This window comes from Patagioenas fasciata, chromosome Z, assembly GCF_037038585.1.
Source record: "Patagioenas fasciata isolate bPatFas1 chromosome Z, bPatFas1.hap1, whole genome shotgun sequence".
NCBI classification, from domain to species: Eukaryota; Metazoa; Chordata; class Aves; order Columbiformes; family Columbidae; genus Patagioenas; species Patagioenas fasciata.
Window position 1 is genome coordinate 6685662 of NC_092560.1, and position 22430 is coordinate 6708091.

Sequence of the window (22430 nt, forward strand, 5' to 3'; positions counted from 1 at the left end):
GATCTGATTTTGCTCTTGATGTAGTGAATGTCATCAGCCTCAAATAATTGAGGTCAGCTGTTCAGCATAATGGTTAATTGTGCAACACCTTTCATTTCTGTCTAAAAAAAAAAAAAGAAAAAATAATCACTCTATATGCAGGCAGGTGGGAAATCAAAGATTACATTTCCATCATTTATGACCCACCTCCACCTCTGATCAGAGGGAAAAGACAGATGTATTCATGTCACAAGTGCCAAAAATCTTTACTGAGTCCTCGGTGGCCAGAAGCACTTTTTACATATCCCTGAAAGCTATAAGCCTCAACTGCTTTTGGGAAATATAAACTAGAAATTCCAGAAAGAAAACAGCTCTCTGTTCCCCACTTTGATGAAGAGATAAATCACGCTCAAGCTTCATCTGCAAAAGCTAAGTGCACAACAGGGGCTTATCCCTCCTGGGCACACAGAAAGGATGTGTATTTAATTTTATTCTGTATCTGGATGGCAACTTGTGCTTGTTTAGTGATCTGTTAATACTCTCAGAGCTTGCAAACACTTTGCAGTACACATTCTTAGATTTCACTGGTTAATGGTATGATTTTAAACATGGGGGGACATGAAAAGCAACATAGAAAAATAAAAATAGGGGACATCATATGAAAATAAATGACAGAACAGTGTAGTGATTGAACATTCATTTAATCTAAAGGTCCATCTGCATTTTACATCTATCCAAAAACTTCCAAGTTTCTTATTTTCTCTGTAATTCAGCGTCAGAACTGGAGCTGCTCTGTCCCTAAGTGTCAGCTTAGCTTTCTACACAGGCTCAGTCCTACCTAGCAAACAGTCCAATATACAAGCAGCTGTAGCTGTATTTGTCCAAAGTTATGGTATTTCAAGAGCCACAATTACCAAAAAGCTAAGCAGATATTTTCCTAACTTACCCTCACCCTTCCCCTGCCATTAAACCAACGGCCAAAGGGATTCATTTAGATCAGCAGTAATGTCACTTCCATTCCTGTGCCACTTTCTCAAAAATTGACTATTCATACTTTTTTCTCCTTTCTGCTCTATTTATCTGCAAATCTTTGTACTTTCTTGCATGGAGGATACTCTTCAGTGCTCTTCCTCTGCTTGTGAGACGTGTTCTATCTCCCATGGCTGTGTACTTGCTTTGGTTTGCAGTAAGCCAGCTGGCCACCGCAGTAATATTCCTGAAAATCCACCACTTAGATCTTACGTGCTACTCCAAACACAAGCAAGACAAGAGTCTTAACTGATTTAAGTCAGTAACAAACTACCACACAGTTACCTGAGCATTCAATCAGAGTCCTAAAGTCGACGGTTAAGTCGGGTGCTGTATCCCCAGGGTAACTCACCTGTTAACAGTATAAATTTCTTTTAAGGAACAGGGCTAAGCTACTCCAGCGAGCATTTTCTTTTTAAAATCAAGGTAGGTAACAACATTTGAGTTGACCTTTTTGCTGAACAGGACCGAAATAAAGTCAGGTGTAATTTACAAGTGGCTTCAACTGGAGGACAAGTATTGACATGTTTTTAACCTCCTCCATAAACACCCATTTCTCACGGAGCAGCCGCGCAAACAAGCAGCGGTGTTTTGCAGGGAGGTTTATTAAGCACACCTTGGTACACAGTTTAAAACAAGGGAGCACCGGGAACTGTGACTCAGATTTGCTGTTTTCAAGCGAGGAAATCAGGGAACTTCAGGCAGCCTACAATCCATCTCCATTAAAGCAAACTGCGTAAGAGACAGACCTTCACCAAGGAACAAGTAATGAACTGAATGGTCTTAACGCTAATTTGAACCAAGAAGCAGCGTTTGAATAAGCTGCCGACGAAGATTCGTCTTTGGATACAGATGAAAGCTGATGCCAAGCAATTAATACAAGTGACATTTCACAGAAAGTGGAGGGGCAGGTGATTTTTGTCAAATGAAAGTCCTTATTAATAAGCTTTGTTTAGCACCGGGACTAAAAGTAAAATGAACTGTTATATGCTGTGTTGCAATTACACACTAAGAAAAGCAGCCAGGTAAAAATCAAAGCCATTGAAGATATAAAGATTTATTTTTTTCCTGGATTTTGAGTGATTTAAGAAAAAGCATTGGCCAAGAAAAGTATTTACTACTAAGTATTCTGGTCATATTGTACATTCATTTTTTTCTTTCCTACATCAATACCGTGTTTTTGCAAAACCCAACAAAAAAATGCTGCAAACCTTTCACAGTTAGAAAACAGGAATCATTGGAAGCTGACAAAAAAATGTCTTAATTAACCAAATACATCTGGTGGTTCACAAAATGCAACTGCTTGAGACAAACAGCCCTTCTGTGAGATTTTTCCAAGGTTGCCTGTGGGGATCTCCACTTTGATTGATCCTTCTTAATGCACATAGTCTAGCAGTTAGATTCTCTGACATATAATTCTACATACACCCTTGCAAATGAAGCCGTATTTTTTGCTATCTGTTTCATTTACACCGCCCTTAGTGTACAGTGATCAATGATGCAAGAAGTCAGTGTCTCACTTCCGGGGAGTGAGCGAATGTTTTTATAATGGGCTTTCTCTCTTCAACTCTTAAGGAAAATACAGTATTGAAGCTTTCATCTTCATCAAAATCCTGAAAGTCTTGTTTGAATTGAAAGACTGCATATGAAATATTTTGATGCTTTCAGGAGTGATGAGCTATGAGTGAACCATATAGTTAATGATACTGTACCTAAACCAGACCAAGTTTTATGTGTAACTAAAGAAGTTAATATTTGGTCAGGTGTAATGAAGTCAACTACTTTTGAGTAGTGAACAGACAACAGCTTTATTTTTTGGATTTGGTCAGGTTTGCATATTTTCTTATAAATTACTTTAATGTCTTCAGCGAATGCTGCATTCCCAAAATATGGAAATGGTAGAACAAAATGTAAATAACCTTAAGCAACTGAGAGTGCCTGGAACACCAACATTACCCTTATGCCAGAGCTCCTGGAGGTTACAAACAGGTTAACCCCTTTGTTTCACACAGTGTTTCTCAATTCCTACTCCAAAGCCTTCCGATTGCCTGACTCATACGTTTCCCAGGAAAGGTCTTAAGGAAATTGCTGGCAATCAGATACTCATGACCTGACCCTTCTCTCCCAGAAACCTAAGTAATGAGTATCCTTGTGAGAATCCAATTCATGGCTATAGATTAAAGAGATATTTTTTTCCGACTAAGACAACAGCTCACGGAAGGGCTGATTCCAAACAAGCACTGCTGTTGCCTTATTCAGCTGGAGACAGTTGCAGTTTGCAGGGTCAGCGGACAGAAATCTAGGGACAGCACTGTATAAACAGAAACAAAAGTTTGGGCAGGTAAACAGACCTGAAAGATCCAAGGTCTCAGCTGCTGGAGCAGAGCTGAGCTGAGCAGTCTAAGCACTGCTGGAAGGTGTTCTCCTACAAGTTGAGTTTATTTCTCTAACTGAAACAAATAGGTTCCTTACAGAGACAAAAAATAATTTCATGCCATGAATGGGTTAACTAGTGACAAGGCTATGGGCTAAAGAATGTTTATGGTAAGAGGATGATGAGGAAAACGAATGTGGCAGCAAGTATGAAAATTACACAAAATGTTCCTCTGTTTTGCAAAAAGGTGGTGATGGTGAATAAAAACCAGTATTTGACTGTCAAAAGCATATGTGACAGAGATTTGTGCAGCATCAGCAGTTTTGTCAAGTAATCTCAGATATGAGTAAGAAAATTTACACCACCATAAACCACTGGTGTTAAATGCAGATTTATATTAAATACAGTCTCTTCTTATTTGCCTGCATTCCACATTTTTCCCACCCAGTTATTCCTCCCCAAGTCATATTTACTGTTCTCCCCACTCAGGCCACGCTGTTTTCTGAAGATGGCCAAAACTAGACACAATGGCCTGTTCTACGGGAGTTTGAGCATAAAGGATTTGAGATTGTTGGTCTTGCTTAAATTGGTTGCAATTCAGTAATTTTCCAGGCTATTGACTGATTAATTAATGAAACCACAGAGATTACTTTGGTCATTCTTGAAACTTGAAATTACCAGCTATTCGTACAGTTGTCAGTGAAGTGCTTATTTACTTTCGTGCTAAGAAGGTTTAATATTTTCTGCTAAATAAAAAATAAACCCTCTTCTCAAATGAAACAAAGGAATGTCCTGGCAGTTAATTGGGAGGAATAGTAAACTGGTTTTCTGCCATGGACATCAATAGTGCAGACTAATTTGATTGGTCGTGTTTTTCAAACAATTGAGGCAATTATTTGGTTAAGAGAGGCTAAGATATTACTGTGCAATAACTAGTAATTTTTATTTTTTCATTATATTCTTAATATATTCCAAATCACTGGTACATACAAACATTTACAGATGTACCTTTTTTCCATTTTCATTATGCTAATTTTGAACACAAGTGATACCTACACAAAAGGCTAAAACCTGTATTTCAATCCACATTCCTTAAGAAAAGACAGTTAAAAAAGGGCACCCATTGAAATCTATTTTTAGGTATCTAAACGTAACACAAATTTCTACAACAACAGGTACTGAGCAGCTCACTGAGTATCCAGATTTTGTTTGTATGCAAGGAGCTGCACTGTGTCTTTTTATATGCTGACAGAATTGGTAATGACTTATAAATGATGTATTAATGACAATTTTATAAGCTACAAGGGAAAAAAAGGTTAGCAGCTTGACTAACAGGGATAGCTTCTTGGGAAAGGTGAACTACTATATTCAAATTTTTGAAAAATACAAAGGAAGACCCAGTGATTTCAGCATGATGATTAGTCCAGGTGAGGAAGATCACACCTACTAACTGCTGTCGCACAGGAATATCGGAAAAAACTGTCACTAGGTAAAAAATTGTGAACTGGAGATGAAAAGTGCAGAAATAGTACCCCATTTCTGATCATGCTTGTATTTAAATCTACCATTTTTAAAGAAAAGTTATGTATTTAGCTTCTAAGACAGGGGAGTCATATTCAGGATGCACAGACCAATATCATCATTTTATATGAGCATACAGCTTTTCAGATAGAGACTTTAACTACAGTAAAAATGATCCCATTTTAGAACATATACCGCAAAATACTAGAGAGTGGGTTCTACACCTGTTTTCCTATATATACATATATGAAGCTGTGAACCTCATGAATTGCCATTTTGCTCTTTGCAAAGGGTTATCAGTTGTCACATTATATGTGTCATACCAGAGTAAAATAAATCAAATGTATAAACAGCTATGTAAATAAAATGGGGCATTTGCAAGCATAAGGTAATACATTATCTTTTTCAGGTATGTTAAGTTCTAATCTCCATCGCATTAAAGCAGCAGAAGATAGAGTTTATGATGCTTTTGGTTTGGCATTATATCTTTTGTTCTCTTTAATTCATGCAGTAAGTAAAAAAACACCAGTAAGATGCTGCTGACAGCTCCAGTTTTGAAAATGTCTCTCCTCCACCAGGTCACGTGTGAGTAAGCTGTCTTTCAGAGTGTGTAACCCAACGTTTGATCTCTTTGAACACAGGTTAATCTTTAAAAACAGGCAGAATATAGCAAAACATGCCATAAAGACTAAAGTAGTAATTAAAGATGTAATCTGCCTATTGTCTCTGAATTATTTTAAAGCCATTTTTTCCCTTTTAAGTTTTAAGAATGCCTGATATTCAACATGAAACCTGCGTATGCAATGTATGTGGTGTTATGCAGGTTGAGGAAAAGGATGCTGGAGGAGAAACTTTCATCCTAAAGATTAAAAGAGATCTTTGCTTTCCAGTACAAGGATCAACAAAAATGTGCTTTCCAAGAAACCTGCCATCATGCCAAATGATTTATGTGGAATTTGTTTATCAGAGCTAACATTTAGGATTGCTATTATTTAAAGCGGCTTTTTTTCTAATGCAATTTTATCACCTCAGCCTCAATATTTTTTTAGATTGATCTGTGTGCTATTTGAAGAATAAAAGCTGAAGGACAAAAGGACAAATAGCAGATGGACATAAATAACAAGAGATAGAGTAACATAACATAGGATAGAAAGAGGTAAGAAGTAAAAAAAAAAAACAACAAAACCAAACAACTTTTACCTCAGGGAGCAAAAGGATTTCTCTCTACTTAATCAAAGTATTTTAAAATAATTAAAACAAAATAAAATACTTTTCTATTCTTATTTTACATAGTATGAAGATTTTGACATTTCTTTAGATGTGAACTATGTTTTCAATCAAGTATTCACTGGGTCTGAAAGGACCAAGGAACCAAACTCTAAGAGGGAAATCAACTCTTAAATCTAGCAAGGACCTACCAGACTCACAGTGTGAAGTTTAGCTGAGAAAAACAAGGGTACATGCTTTAACCTGGAAAAGTAATAAATCAAGGAAACAACCATAGGTCATAGCGCAATGTTCAGCAACCCAGCTTTTAATCAAGATAGGCTGTTTGCTCGAATGAGACATTGTAATACAGTTGGGAAGTAATTAAGGTAATTATTACAGTGAATGTTACCCAGGTGGCCAGAGTAAATGCCCTTCCAGCATTTTGTTACAGAGAAAGCAACACTCAAAATTCAGAAGGGGAAGATAGTTACTGTGAAAAAACAAACAAACAAACACAAAAATAATTTTAAAAAAAATCAGTGTGGGTAAACAGCAGTGGAAACTTTTGATTACTTGAGTCACTACCAGCCATGATAAAACACACACAGAACAGGAAGATTAAGAAGTGAACCTACAAAATATTCATCTTGAAGTGAGAAGAGCTGTTATAAAATGTGCAACAGCCACAGGTTTCAAGCCATGCCAGCAAATTTAGCTTGAATGTGCTGCTCACTGAACACAAGACTCTGGTCTGCAAGAATCTGCAGTATCTGGGCTTTGTTGGTTGCCACTGATATGCAGCCTATTGAATAGATGAGGATAAAGGCTTTTATCCCAATGTTCAGGATTATAGGAACTTGCTATCAGTACCCCTGCAGGAATCATTTTTCTTAAGAACCTCTTTGATGAAAGGATAATTTTCCAGGAGCTGATATTGCTGAACCCAAGATCAACTCTTCCAAAGTACATCCACATTTCCAAGAGGAAATGAATACAAATGCATTGTGCTATTTGCATGTGAGTTATTTTTTTTCAGCATACCGTGAAGTATACTTAAATATAATTGATGTGTTTTCTTCCTCTCTGAATTAGATGTCTATATAAAACCATCCTGACACCAAAAGCAACCACATAGCTTTATAAACATGCACAAAGTAACTACCATAGCAAACGCTGTGAACTGAACACAAAATATTCCCATTATTAGACCTGATCGTTATTTACACTAAAAGTAGTTAAACCATAACACTCTTGATAAAATAAAACACCCTTTAACAAAAAAGAAGGAGGAAAAGAGGGAGGAAAAGAAGAGGGAAAAGAAGAGGGAAGAGGGAAAAGAAGAGGGAAAAGAAGAGGGAAAAGGCAAAAAAAAAAAAGAAAAAGGCTCGCTCCCTTTTACCTTTCCAAAATAAACCCTAGGAAAAGTAAGGAAAAGAGGGAGGAAAGAAGAGGGAAAAGAGGGAGGAAAAGAAGAGAGAAAAGAAGAGGGAAGAGGGAAAAGAAGAGGGAAAAGAAGAGGGAAAAGAAGAGGGAAAAGAAGAGGGAAAAGAAGAGGGAAAAGAAGAGGGAAGAGGGAAAAGAAGAGGGAAGAGGGAAAAGAAGAGGGAAGAGGGAAAAGAAGAGGGAAGAGGGAAAAGAAGAGGGAAAAGAAGAGGGAAAAGGCAAAAAAAAAAAAAGAAAAAGTCTCGCTCCCTTTTACCTTTCCAAAATAAACCCTAGGAAAAGTAAACGTCTGAGTGTAGCTTCTGGTGAACCAATTTATGACCTGCAACTCGAAGAATTGTTTAAAGCAGGTACGTAGCATGAAGTTCATAACGGAACTGTGTGATAGAGTGGTTTCATTGGCAGGTTTGTGTAGATGAAAATAAAGCAGTGTTGTCACTGTACTTTGCATTTGTTAATTTCTATGGTCCATAACACATGTGTTGAAGTATATTTTGGTATGATAAGAATAATTTTTGCTAGTTATTTTAATTACAAAAGAAATACACACAGAATCTGTGAGTTAAAAACACAAGAACAACCAGGAGTGTTAGAATGGGGATTTCGCCAGGCAGGTTATTGATGACTGGCAGAAGTTTCCTATTTACCTGATAAGCAGTTGTTCTTTAACTATTTGTTGAAGGAGGCTGAAACAGAGCAGGGCTGTTTGTGGCACTGCTCCAGCACCACAATTGCTATAGTTTCACAACCGACGAATTACATTCTCAACCAATGGGTGTTGAAATCGGTCTTCTGTAGTTCACAAGACAAAAAAAAGCAAAGAAAGGGTCCCACTGAACCAGTGCCATTTTGCAGATGGTCAAGTTACAGGATTTTGCAAAGGAAACAAGTATCAGAATGTGCATGCTCAGTGCAAAACTGCCTTGACTCACAGAATTTATGTCCAGCTCTGCTCTAATTACAGCCTGCTGGGTACATGTCAAATTGGCGTGAAATACGAGCAAGAACAGAAGGAGGGTCTATATTTCCTTTATGTGTCTCACAGGAACGTGCTGGTACTCTACATAAACACAATGAGGATTTGTTATCTCTGCCTAATGCTTCTTAAGACTTTCAGGCTCTCGAGCCATAGCAAAGTACAAATCAGTTTGAAGAGAAGTAGAGCGAACATTAGAACTCCAGCAATCTGGGTACAAACATATAGAGAGTTTGCTTCCTTAGTGGGAACACCTGTTTATTCATGGAATAAGATAAAATTTATAAAGTTAGTGCTTCATTAATGATTTTATTTTGATTTTTTTTTTCTTTTTATGGCTGGAACTTTATGTTATTTGTTCCTCTTTGCATGGATGTATTAAACTCAAAGAAAATATGAAATAATTCCACTTCTGTTCAAAATGTACGTTGTTGAACTGTTCAAACTAGCTTTGTTTTTGAGTGGAAAAAAAAATGTATTCATGGAACTGCAATAAGCTTGAGATTTCCAGCTTGGACTGGAAACAATTCTAAAACCGGAGCCTTACAATTTAACTTTAATCTGATAGACAGTAAGTCTGATGATTTAAGCAGAGCTTTAACTACACTCAAAAAAAATTTACAGCTTGTCTAGAAAATCAAGTTCCTTCATACGTAACATTTAGTAATATGTAGATAATACAACAACAAATATTTTTTTTATTTAATATTAGTCTATGCTGTTATACCTAGCCTGTATTCTGGTCAGTAGGTACTCTACACACAATTTAGTAATCTGCAACACTCTTACCAAAGCATAAATCCATTATTATTATATCACTGTTATTATATAACCACAGAGAATAAATAATGACTCATTTAGAGGTAACAACATCACTTTCTATACTGAAGTACACACAATAAGAAGGTGTATGCAGGGTTATAAGCAATTTTGATAATTTTCATAGTAATATTTTAAAGTAATATCCTACAAATACCTCTCAGTGCAATATTCATAAGAGGATTTCTAAAGGAACATGAAACATATATTGGTAGTTGTGCTGCAAATGCATTTTGACCATGGCACCTGGTATAACACAAAGGGAAACAGTTTGGCAAATGCAGATGTTTCACAGGCATAAAACTATCAGTCTAAGTAAAGGGAAAAAAAAGGATCATTATCAAGTTTCAGAAAAAAGGTATCTACAGCTTTAAGGGAAAGAGAAATGAGATTATACCTTGTGATGAACCATTTCCAGCTATAGCTTGACAAAAAAATAAAATAATAATTTAAGCCTGAAGTCAATTAAAATGACCAAGTTCTAAAACACCTTAAAATAGGCTTCAAAAGAGAAGCCTTCACAGATTGAACTTTAACTTTACAGCACATTCGGGTGCTGTTATAATAGGAATTTTTTTTTTAATAACTTTGATCAAAGCCTGTTAATCAACAGTATCAAGCCATCCATTTGGACTACACAAGAGAATTAATTAAATTTAAAGAGCTATAGCCTCCTGAAGGCACATCGTGTAATCCCCAAGGCAGGAACTCGAATGAAGGGGAGGAGAACATTTGCACAGCAAAACAGTGGAAAACGGCAAGGTGTTTGCTCTTTATTTTGGGCATAATAGTGAACTTATTATAATCAATTTTGCATGTGTCTTCATCATCAAACGTGTGGAAAAGTATCAGTGTTGAAAGTCTGAGGATTCCCTTCATATGGAATATTTTCATACATGTAGCAAGAAACATAGAACATAAAACCTCATTTAATAGGAAAGATAATGAGATCCTTCCTTACCTCAGGGAGCAATAACTTCCACTGATTTCCATGTGAAATATGACTAAAGAAGTCATGGGCAAGAGAAAACAAAAGAAAGAGAAAGCAAGCTGGCTACAAATTGGTGCCCAGTAGCTTTCTTTTGTCTACAGGCAGCCACATATAATAGCATTATAACTGAAAATAACAATACCAAATTGTAAAATAACTTCTTCCATTGCTTATCTCCCATCTCCTATATTACTCTTCACATCTATTATAGATTTCAGTATATAACATCTTTTCTTGCAGTTTCATCATATACCTGGGAAGAGGAATAACCTTCTCTGTTCTTCTTCCAAACACTGTGAAGAGGGAAACTATTACCCTTCATCTGCCTTTCACGCTCCTGAGAAGGAAGCACAAGTGGCGAATATTCACCCAGTCCTTACTGCTGTTTTAAAAGATTCCTGACATATGGACCATGAAAGTATTTTTCAGTAAATAAAACAGTTTCATTTGTATGACAGAGACATGATTGCGAATCATGGCATCAAGTGATGTTTTCTTAGTCTGATAACCTTACTGTCATTTTAGGCCCTTTAGGAGGAAGGTCTCTATAAGCAGAGTAAATAGCAATCGTAACATTTAGCATGGAGCAGCAGAAAGAGGGATCAATAACAGCTAGGTTGTGTTCTGCATTGGCCTTAGTCAGAATAAGGGTTTCTGCATTCTAAAATTACAGAAACTTCTTGCATCAGTGTGGTGGTATCATGCTGAGTCAGCAAGTCAACCCTGTGGATTAGGGGAAATACAGATTGGCAATTTGCAGCCTTTTTTTTTTTTTTGGGGGGGGGGGGGGGGGGGCGGGAACAACAACAACAAATACAACCGAACAAAAACATTACAGTCTTATTCCAATCAACACCTTTCTGCAATCTTTCCAGGCCTACTCCAGGTGCTTCTCACCTCTGCATGTCTATCATTCTTTCTACTGCCACAAAACCTAATGGTCTCAACCAAAAATGATGACCCTAAAAATGAAAATGAGAGACACCAATCAAGCTAAATAAAATGTCAGATATTTGATTAAAGAGTTGAACTGCAAGACTAGATGTAATGTGTGAGGGAGGATTCAAACAGCGGGACAACACATCAGCCATCTCAATTATGAGGCACCTGCAGAGTTGTTGGAAATTTGTTGATGTATCAGTATTTAAAGCAAAAACTGGTTTCGTTTTGGAGGCTCAGCTAGAATCTTACCAACTCCAGAGTAAAACACATAACAAAACAAACCAAAAGAGCCTCTCCGTTCTCCCAAGAAACATTCATACCCCCTCAGTTATGAAGAACTACTCAACAGTAGGAGAATTTCCTTCCCGTCCCCCCTGCGGAGCAGCACCTCTCAAACGAGAGCTCACGTGCATTTGTAAGGACCTGGCATACCACAGATAGCTGCTGGAAATGAATTTATTAAACTGCAATGAAAAAGAGAGTTGTGTGCCTTTTTCAATCTCACATACACAATCGTAACCAATATGTCAAATAAATTTCACCCATGCTCATAGGAGCTATACAACAAATCTGTTGTACAGAAAGATCTATAGTAATATTTATAAAAGTTGGACTAATTCGTAAAAGTTGTACTTTTCAGCTGTTTGCCTGAGTGCTTTACACTAAAATACTTACTAATTCAATTTTAATTTGTTGTTTTACAATACAAAGCATTAACTACATCAGCATTTAGCTCAGAGACAAACCCTACCACATTACAGTTGATTTTGGCTTTAAGCTATGAAGTAGAAACTGCTGTCAAAAAGCAAACCATAAATCACATCTACAAATGGTATTCTAAGTGACAAAACCCTAAATTTTTAGGTCAACTTTTAGGTTACAGTTTAATGGCTATTGTAGGAAAAAGGCCTCAACACAAAACTTGAAGCTGAAGAAATATATGTAACCACCTGCTCTGCAAATGTTGAAAACCTACCTGGTAGCCTTACTAAGAATTCATGTGCAAGTAAACCTATTTTTACGGAAGACATAAGAAATGGTTTTATTCTGTGATTCTTCTGCTGTTGTTGAGGAAAAGCTGTCAGAGTAACAGCTGCTTGCAATGTCAAGCATACGATAGGTTGAATCACTCTTTTGAGTTCACGCTTATCTGAACAAGATCCTGTCTTTCTATTAAAGGCATGCCACTAGGATTTCAGTGCTGGCAGTGATGGACAGAACACATCATAACCCACTTTAAACTGTTCCAACAGTTAATTAACCTGTCAGGAATAATATCCCACAATTGTCTCTGTCTAATGCTAAGTTCCAGTTATTCAAGCTCATTAAACGCTTATATCTGCTGGACAGAAAGACTATCCACCATCACATCATTTTGCAATGTAGTTTCTTTTAGACCACAAAAACAATGATCATTTAGGATCCTTTGCAGGATTTCATTTAAATCATTTGCTAATCCCTCCATTGTTATCACAACTTTGTTGTCCCCAACTTGCTAACATTTTTCTTCAAATCTTGATGTCCAAACTTGATACAGCACTGCATTAAAGGGCCAAATCAAGTATTGACTCAAAAGTCCCTTTTACCCTAACATTGCTTATTTATTTTAATACTCTTCCTCTTCACTTCTCTTTTCTCTTCTCTTCCCTTCTTTTTTTTCTCTTTTCTTTTGTAATCACTGCTTCAGAGAATTTTCCGTATGTTCTTTCTTTTCCAAAATATCCTTACACTAGATGGTGGTTCCCTATCAGGTGAGGCAGGTAGCACTATGAAGTTATAAACTGATAAGAGGTCAGATGGGGAACAACTGACCTAATTTGGGCTAAGACCAAGCTGTCTCCTGCAAGGCCGGGCAGGATGGTGCCACCGTGCCAGCACGGGTACAACATGGAGCAGAGCACAGAAGTTGTTTGAGTAGCTCTTGGCTTTAGTAGATGGGTCTGTGTGGGGAAGATACTGGCAACGCTTGGAGGTACCCACCTTTATGTGGCAGAAGGAACCAGACTAAGCAAAGCTTGAGACACTCTTGGTGTTCTCAAGTGAAGTGGAGCTGTCAAAGGACTGGAAATCCTAGCATTACACTGTGCTAGAATGCAGGCATTTGTTTGTAGTTGGTGAATCACAAAATGCAAATTGGTTTATATACATTATCTTCAATTTCACACTCCTCAGATACAAGGATTGATATCTTTCCATTTATGAGATAGACATATTACCTCATTTGAGAATCTGTTTATCCTGTGTTATGTTTATTTCCATGTTCCCATTTCTTCATTAAAACGTGGTGCAGCATGATATGGAAGTCAGTGTATTACTTCACTAATTCATCAGCCAGCTGGTAATCTCATCACAGAAGACATGAGTACCGAGTTTTCAATCTCCAGTTTCTGCACCTTTACAGATACTGGAATTAATCATTCTTATTCTTTTTCTTAATATTTTTATTCATTGAGTCCTGTTCCAATATTTGCATTGGATCAACACCAGGCTGATATCCTCTTAACAGAATGAGCCATTTCATTTACTTTTTCTTTTGGCAAATACTGGCAGCTTTTTGCAAATCCCCTGGTATGCCCCCAGTGCCCCAAAAACTCTAGGAAAATATTGCTAGCTAAGAAAAATTTCCAGGCAGCTTTTTAAACTCTGCAGTTCAACATATTGTGACCAGATAACTCTAAAATTTCTGGATTTCACAGCTGCTGTTTCACAACCCCCTTAGCTGCTAGAACAGAAGTACATTATGACACAACTACGTTTAGTCTTGCCCTCTAAACACAGACCAAAAGCACTTAGTGAACAAGGCTGCTTTTTCAATTACTACTGACTTTTTTTTATCATTGCACAATAACAGCTCCATATGTTCTCAAGTGACTTGAAGACTGGCTTCTGACCTTCTGCATCCTGGCATCAGATTCTCTGCCTTGTATATCACACGGCTTTCTTCAGCCACCTCCTGCAGTTCCTACTTTTCATTTATGACAACAAGCATCAAGTTTTTAAATTTTGGACATGCACATATACAAATGTATGCTTAATATGTATATATGTGTTTGTATAGACACCTGCCTTCACTTTCTTTCAAGGCAGTTTCTAAATTATGATCTCTCTTGATTGTGGCTTTCATCTCTATATACTAAAACCTTCCCAAAAATCCTTCAGTTCTCATTGCCTCCTGCATCCCACACAATGACATTACAAATCCAAAAGGAAAAGAAATGTCATGTTGGACTAAGAGACAGGAAAACTACAGATAAACAGAAAAATACCAAATATGTGAATTATCTTTTATGCCTTACAGTCCTTGACACTTGATGTAGCTATGAGCTTCATTATTGTCTCAGGCTACTCACCCCTGAATCTATCTTCTTCATAGAGACACAATGTGCTTCAGACCTCTTGTTGCATGTGAAAATCCTAGACCACAATAAGATATTCACTTCTATCTGTGCTTTTCTATTGTCCGTGGAATTAGAAAGCTGTGTACACAGGAAGAGTATCAATTGACCTAAGCGATACTCATTGTGCCGGTTCAAGAATGCCATTACCTTGAAAAACTTGAGTGTGTTATCCAAAGGATTAAGTTTATAGTCTTCATATTATTTGCAAATCTTTCAGTTGAAAGAACTCTGTAGTAATGAGAAAAATCCTGAGTATTGTATCCCTCAAAGGCAAAAGAAAGCACATTTTTGTTTACAACTCAAATAAAAATATAGCTGCAGTTGTTTTCCTGTACCATTTATCAATCCAGTCCCTCATGATTGCTTGAGTATGGCTGTGGGGTTTGTTCCAATTTTTAAATTTTTAACTGTCTGTCTCAAAACTCTCCCTGAGCTAATTAAGTCCCACTGAATCTATGAAAATAACCAACACCTTCCACTTTCCTTGCCTTTTTGCTAAACGTAAACTATTTATCCCCTATATTATCTGAACTGACCAAACAGCACTTGAAGGCAAAGATTTCTGAACTGAAGAACATAGTACAACACAAAATGGTTTCTTTCCATAATTGCAACTTTCTAGACTTGTTTGAAGCTCTGCCTACTTTCTATTATATTAGAAAGTCCTCAACAAACAGGCTCATCTGAGCTACAAAACTGAACACCACTGGTATTGAGGTCTTGGAGACTTCTGGTTCCCAGCATGCACAGTAAACAGTTGTAATGAGTTGTCTTGATTACCTTTACTTATGGTGGAAATAGAAAGCTCCAGTGAGAGAACCCATAGCAAACTTCGCAGACATGAAGTGTATAAAAGCTATATAGGCAGCATCAATGCAGTTTTAAAACGTGGATAGCATTTGTCTTGCATATTCCTACTACTTTGCCAAAATTTCTATAACTTTTAGCTACTTCACAGCTAAATATCTTGTATTGTAGCATGGGTAATTGCTGTACCCCATACACTTTACAAGTCTCTAGCCCTGGAAAACTAAGTCAAATTAAGTTTGACGAGCACAATCATGAGGTCAAAAATTCACTGAGAAATTAAAATTAATACTGCTATAAATACATTTTTCTTCCATTTATGGACACAGGTCTTTTTATAGCCATTAGATCTCTCCTCTTTTCCCTTTTTAAACACTATTGAAACTGTCAGGAACTAGATTTTACATTTTAGCAATCTTTGCATACACATCATGATTCCTAGAATTTAAAATGGAATTGTTGATGGTTCAGATACTGCTAAACTGTCATTAGTTGTGCAAAGTATGTAATTTGTCATTTTGGAAGAAATGACAGTGCCTTCACTTGTGCAACATGATTTTAAACTTTCTCTCTCTAATTTGAAAATGCCAGTATTATATTCTGCTTCAAGAAAGATATTTTTTGAGGCTTGCAGGTTGGCTTGTCACAGAGCAATTTGTCAGGTAGTATTTTGTCTTCATTAAGGTTTATTCACAAAAAATTGAATTGCCTGTCCGTGATATTCCCCAAAGACAATACATTCTGTCTTACCTGATGGTAATGAGGCCCGTGTTAAATTTTCAATTTCCTCATCAGTGCTGCCATCATAGTCATTTTCCGTCCCTGTAGCCATCTCAGTGGTAGCTATACTATCCCTAGGGAAAGAAAAGAAAAATAAATTAAAAATAAAAGAAAAAAGAAAAAAGCACGTACATCTTCGCAATCTATTATTCCTGCAAAGAATTTGTAATTATTTCTGCACTGAGAGGCAATGCAAGCTGATACAAGTCAACATGAAGTCCCCATGCTGAACAGCTCAGCATATTTATATACAAGGACAGACAATAAAAGGTAAGTTAAGATACAAAAAAAGTAGGATAAAAATAGCATAGTGTTGTAGCATTATAAAGATTCATTTTCTCTGGATATTTTTAAAATCCAAAGTAAATAAAAACATTTAGATTTCGATACTTGATTTCCAAAAGGACAAAAGGAATCAAATAATCCAGGGAGAGTGCATATGAAAGTACGACATATGGAAACAGCAGAGACATATTCTGACTGAAAAAATCAACTGGAACAGAAAAAAAGAAGAGGACAGATTCATTGAATATTTAGTTCTTGGCTACAGCATCCAAACCAATATGCTGCTATTTGCAGTGACACGACAAAGAATCCTCTGCTTTTATGATTAACAGTATTGTTTTGGATAACCAAGTACTTATCCAGGAAGAGTTATCACCCACTGTTAGAGCCAAACAAAAGGAATCTAAACTAAACTAAAATATGCATCAAGTATGACACCAAGTAACTCAGGAAAATTAGGAAATACCTTGTACATTTGGCATCTGCTGCAGATTCTTTAGCTTCATTCAACAACTTCTGCAAGCTTCTTATCTTTGCCTTCTTTTCATTCAGCACTAAAATAAACCGGTTATAAAGATCTGCCTCTAGTTCTTCTTTCGCTTCCACACATTTTTCCAGCCTACAATGTAAAATTATTGTTACACTATTTATTTTTAAAATGCTCTGTTTCCTGGAAAAAACATTCTGTATCAAGGCCAGCCTTCCTATTACAGAAATACCCACACCAATCCATGAACTAGTCCAGCATTGTAGGTCCAAAACAAGCAAGAATAAACTTTTTTCTTTTTTTTTTTTTTTCTCCCCCTCACAGAAAATTGCAATTAACTTTACTACCAAAAGGGGAAAGTTTCCAAGGGGAAAATTTTCTCTTCCTGCTTTTCTTTTTGGTCAGTTCCTGCACACATGCATCTGAGACGACTAAAGTTTAAATAGGCAAGTGTTGTTTAGTTTCAATGGTGAATTCACCACAGTGCACATAGCATAGCAGGGTACACATAATGAGATTACAAACAGATATGATTAAGCCTGACAGGTCCCATAACTGGACCACACAGTCTGACTAGGAATGTATCGGAGGAAGGGAGAGAGAAAGAAGGGAGAAAGGGGAGAAGGGGAGAAAGAAGGGGAGAAAGAAGGGGAGAAAGAAGGGGAGAAAGAAGGGGAGAAAGAAGGGGAGAAAGAAGGGGAGAAAGAAGGGGAGAAAGAAGGGGAGAAAGAAGGGGAGAAAGAAGGGGAGAAAGAAGGGGAGAAAGAAGGGGAGAAAGAAGGGGAGAAAGAAGGGGAGAAAGAAGGGGAGAAAGAAGGGGAGAAAGAAGGGGAGAAAGAAGGGGAGAAAGAAGGGGAGAAAGAAGGGGAAAAGAGAGGGAAGAAGCAACTCTACTCCACCATGGCCTGAGATGATGAGCAAATACTTCATGCAAGTGAGACACCTCCAGAAATCTTTCCTTGCCAGGACTCTCAGGGAATGTGGGTGACACAGACCTTTGCCAGACCATTTTTACATCAACAGCCTTGCACGTCTGGTTCTGGTTAGCTGGCAAGGTACAGAAACCAGTTCCTGGCAAAGCTCAGCAGGACCGGGCAGCAACGCCTGATGGCAACTGTAATCCCTGACAGGTATTCAGACAAATACAATGCTGTTCACTCTGGTGCTGCAGACTTCATTTCAAACTACGCAGACACAGAGCTGAGGTCTTGGTAAACTTCCAGCCAACATTGGGGAGATTTTTTTTTCCCCTGAACCAATCACATTTACTTAGTAGACAGCTAAACACCTGCAACATATATAAAAATGTTTTAAATGCTCTTATTTATCATCTCTAAACTAAAATATTACATCATTTTTTAAAGGTTTAATGTGCACCTGTAGGTAGGCTGGTGTCAGTACAATGAAACACAATGGAAATAAACAAGAATAGTGATGCATACTGTCTCAAGCAAAGCAAAATGGAATACAAGCAAACATGAGCACAATAAATGAAATTACTTGTAGCAAATGAGATCCTATATTTACTTATTGAATTTCATAACTTTTTAGTTCATGGGTTGAGCCACAAACATTTTAGAAGTTGTGTTCATAACAAGCAATTAAAAATCTTGATAATATTGATCATGGTAACTACAGTACTATAGCAAGTAGTCATAACCTATAAACAATATTGTTTTCAAGAGAGTTCAGGTGGCTTCCTTTGTTATTAAACCCAAATACATAATAGTTTTCTAAAACAGTAATTTATAAGGCAAGACATTTCAAGAGACTTCCTATATAAATACTGATTATTTTGTTCATAGTTCAAAACCATATATGATGTAAGAAGGACAATAGAAAATATTCTCATGAAGTATTAAGTCTAGTATGCAATGCTTTAGGGATATGCTTGATAGTTGATAAATAATTCATCTAATTTAAATGCAAATAGCAGAACATCATTTCCATATAGATCGCTTCAATAATTCTTAAATGAAAGATCATACGTACTAATCAACTACCAGGAGACTTTCCACCTACAAAAAGAAAGTTAACTGTTTAATGGGCAACAAATTGAGAATTCACAAAGAATCATAAACCCTAATACAGGGTCCAGAAGTGCCTTGACCAGCTCATGGAAGGAGAAGGGTAAGGACAGGAATTGCTGCCCACTTATCAAGCAGAATTCAGCCCTTAAAACATGGATTAAAAAAAAAATAGCTCTTGGGTAAATTGCCATTTACATGCTTGAAACTAAATTTGTCTGTACACGTAAAAATAGAAAACAAGGATTTAGTATAAAATATGGTAATTCTGTCTGTATCAAACCCTACAGAAAAGTCCCCTTTCCCACACAGAAAACAATACTAACTAAAGAAAGTGCTTACTGCTGTGGTTTTATTTTGCCAATGGACTGGTTAGTGTCGGAGGAGCTGAGTCTGGTTTAGTTACAGTGAGACATTTCACTCATTTAGCTAAAGAGGTGTCATATAAGACATCCACTGATGAAAATCCATATAACTGCAACCTCCCAATGAAGTAAAGCTGATGCTGCCCGGACCTGAAGAAGTACAGTACAGGAGCCTATTGCAAGACTAGCCAATTTCTTCAGGCCCTGGGGCATGATATTAGCATATTGAAATATACATACTGACTATATGCATAGATTAGAATATTAACTGTTCCCTGTAGGCAAAATCAATTAGTAGTATGCCATCAGTTAATCGTATATGATTGCTTTCATTTACATGAACACCTTTTTGATTTTTGTCCTGTTGTTTAAAGCAATTCATATATAAATACGTTCTCCAGACATGACATTAATTTCGCATAACATTCAATTAGTGTAAAACAGGATTACACTAATGTTATATTTGCAAGTTAAAAATTGGAAGAGTAAAAAGCCAGAGTCCTTGGCTGCTTGGGAACAGGGATGCATTAATTATGCAGAATGTATGTGTGTGGGGGGTGGCTCTGGCTGTAGCTCTGCAGAGCCTTTAGGATTCACTCAGCCATGCATCACCTGAATTACATGACCACTAAGGAAAGCTGGCTCCAATTCCTCGTCAGTCTCAAACACAACCTTTCACTGCAATCCATCACATGCTTGTGATTTGTCTCAGTAAAACACCATCTCCCCAGGCCAAATAAAGAAGCAAGCTCTTCTCAAATACAACTTTCAAGTACAAGGAAAATAAACAGAAGTTAATGGCTAGAGTGATGTGTGTCTTATTTGCATGTGCTTCCCACTTTCTATACTCTTAGGTCTCTCTGTTATTTAAGTGCAATGCTTTTAATGTGCCAGACATGCCCAAGCTGAGGGCCATCCATAGCTTGCACAGCCTACAGAAAGCAGCTACTATTAGGAATGGTTATGATTAGTAACTGAGAAAATAAGGTAACTGTCCAGCTCTTAAGTGCTGCCCAAATGTAGGGAAATCACGCGTGCTCCGCAGAGGTTAACGTGAACTATGGAACTGAATGGCATTTATATGTTTTCCATGTTCCAGTACTATAAAGAAAAAATTCAACTTCTCTGCTGTTTATTCTTATTCTCAGTGCTCTGAGATAATTACTGGCCTTGCAGCAAGGATCTATTATATTTCAGATTCACCCTTCCCCCAACATTGGCAATGGTATTGAATCTTGATGAGCTAATGCTGAAGAAACAGTTCCAAGCACCAAACTACCTAGCCTGCATTTTTATAAGCTGTTTTTGGTTTAAATATCCTGTCACTACAGTTGACCACAAAATAAATTAGCTGTTATTTTGATTTCGGCTTGTCTACACCGATTTTAGATGTTTGATACAAAATACATGCCACACCCAAATCAGAAATTTAACTTGTGTTTTATTGGCCAAGGATTTTTTTTTGCTACAGATTATTACTTTGCACTTACCATCTCAAATGAAAACAACAGCTATTCCTGCTTTGATATTTTAACTCATCCATCCCTGAAGTGTGCACACACACACTCCCAGCCAGGCAGCCACTTGCAGCATTTTCAGAATAATCTCTTTGAAAATTTCTATAGCCTCTCTATTTGGATCTTGCCAGAGAGTGTCTTAGTAATTTTTATCTTATGTTTTTAGGTAAGTGCTGAAGAGTACAGCTAGCCAATAACTCTCATGCTGATGTCAGCTACACATGGGTCATTTCCTAAAAGCAGCGAAACAGTCAGCCAGGTAAAATCCTACACTTAAGTCATCACAATAAGCAAGAAGATGGAAATCAAGGGAGTTATAGGTTCTAGCAGAAACACTCTCAACACCTCACAGCCACACAGTGTGGACTAGAGTATGTAAGTAATGTAGCAATTTGATGATGCAGGAGATTTCTCTTAACCGGGGTTTTTGCCCTGCTCCTGCCTTTTGCCTTTATGTGAAGATGAACTGCAGAGGGCAGTGGCAGGAGATGGCCCTGTCCCCAGCACGGGGCTGCCACCACACTGGCTGCTCACAGCTGAGAGGACACCCATGTGCATTGAGGCCACCAGCAGCAGGAGAGCTGGGATTCAAGCCAAGGGATGGCTCACGAGGCCAGTTTAGCCTCCTGAAGGAAACTTGTCGTTTCACAGACTAAATGGAAAGCAGAATGAGCTTACAACCTCAAGAGAACCCAGACAGCTACAGGGCAAGGCTGCTGAGCTGAGCTCACAAAACCTTCACGATCGTCAGGAAAATTTAAGCAGGGAAACAAAAGGGGTATGATTGAATTATTCCATCCTGTGCCCTATGCTTAAACTGAACAGAATCAGCTCTTAGAAGTCTGTGTGCTATTTTTTAATCCTAACGAGGTCCTGAAAAGGTAGATTTTTAAGCAAGGGGAACTTCAGGGACTGAAACTCTGGACCTGATGCTCCTTAGCTTCAGGCGAAGAGGGAGCACAATTCTCCATATCACGTGCTGTATATTTGATGTTTCACCACTCAGTGTGAGTGATACAGGATGTGAAGCAGTCCCAAATCCTGTCTACTGAACAAAGACAGGCAAAGCTTTTGTTCAGCTCCAAGAAACTCACAACAAACCAGGCCCAGCACTTGGAGCTGAAATAGCAAAGAGAAACAGCATGGCAGACTGGGCTACGGCAAAAAGAATTAAAACAAAATAAAAACAACAAAAACATGAAAAATCAACACTGTTTAGATGAAAATTATTTTTATTCTCCTTTAAGCATTTATTTTGAAAAATCATGTTTCAGCTGTTCAAATATATAAACATACAAAAGAAAAACAGCAGCTTTCCAAGTCTGAATACACTGCTTCTGAGAGCAGAGGCTGTCAAGGCAACTGTGACTTTCTTCTTTGGGGTTCCTCTTTAAAAGTGCCACACCACCATGGAAATTGATACAAGCACTAATGCCTATTACACATCAGCGTGTAATGCAGTACAGCATACTGGTTATACA

The 22430-nt window shown here is 37.4% G+C and overlaps 1 protein-coding gene across 4 annotated transcripts in view; it reads right to left on the bottom strand.

Annotated features, from left to right (window-relative positions):
- XRCC4 (X-ray repair cross complementing 4) overlaps positions 1–22430 on the bottom strand; it is a 188336-nt gene that overhangs the window by 82307 nt on the left and 83599 nt on the right. For all 4 annotated transcript variants that reach the window (XM_065860956.2, XM_065860955.2, XM_071801747.1 and 1 more), the window contains 2 exons: positions 17020–17172; positions 16239–16342 (listed from right to left, as the gene is read on the bottom strand). In XM_065860956.2, coding sequence (XP_065717028.1) covers positions 16239–16342; positions 17020–17172 — 257 coding nt within the window. The remainder of the gene's footprint in view (positions 1–16238; positions 16343–17019; positions 17173–22430) is intronic.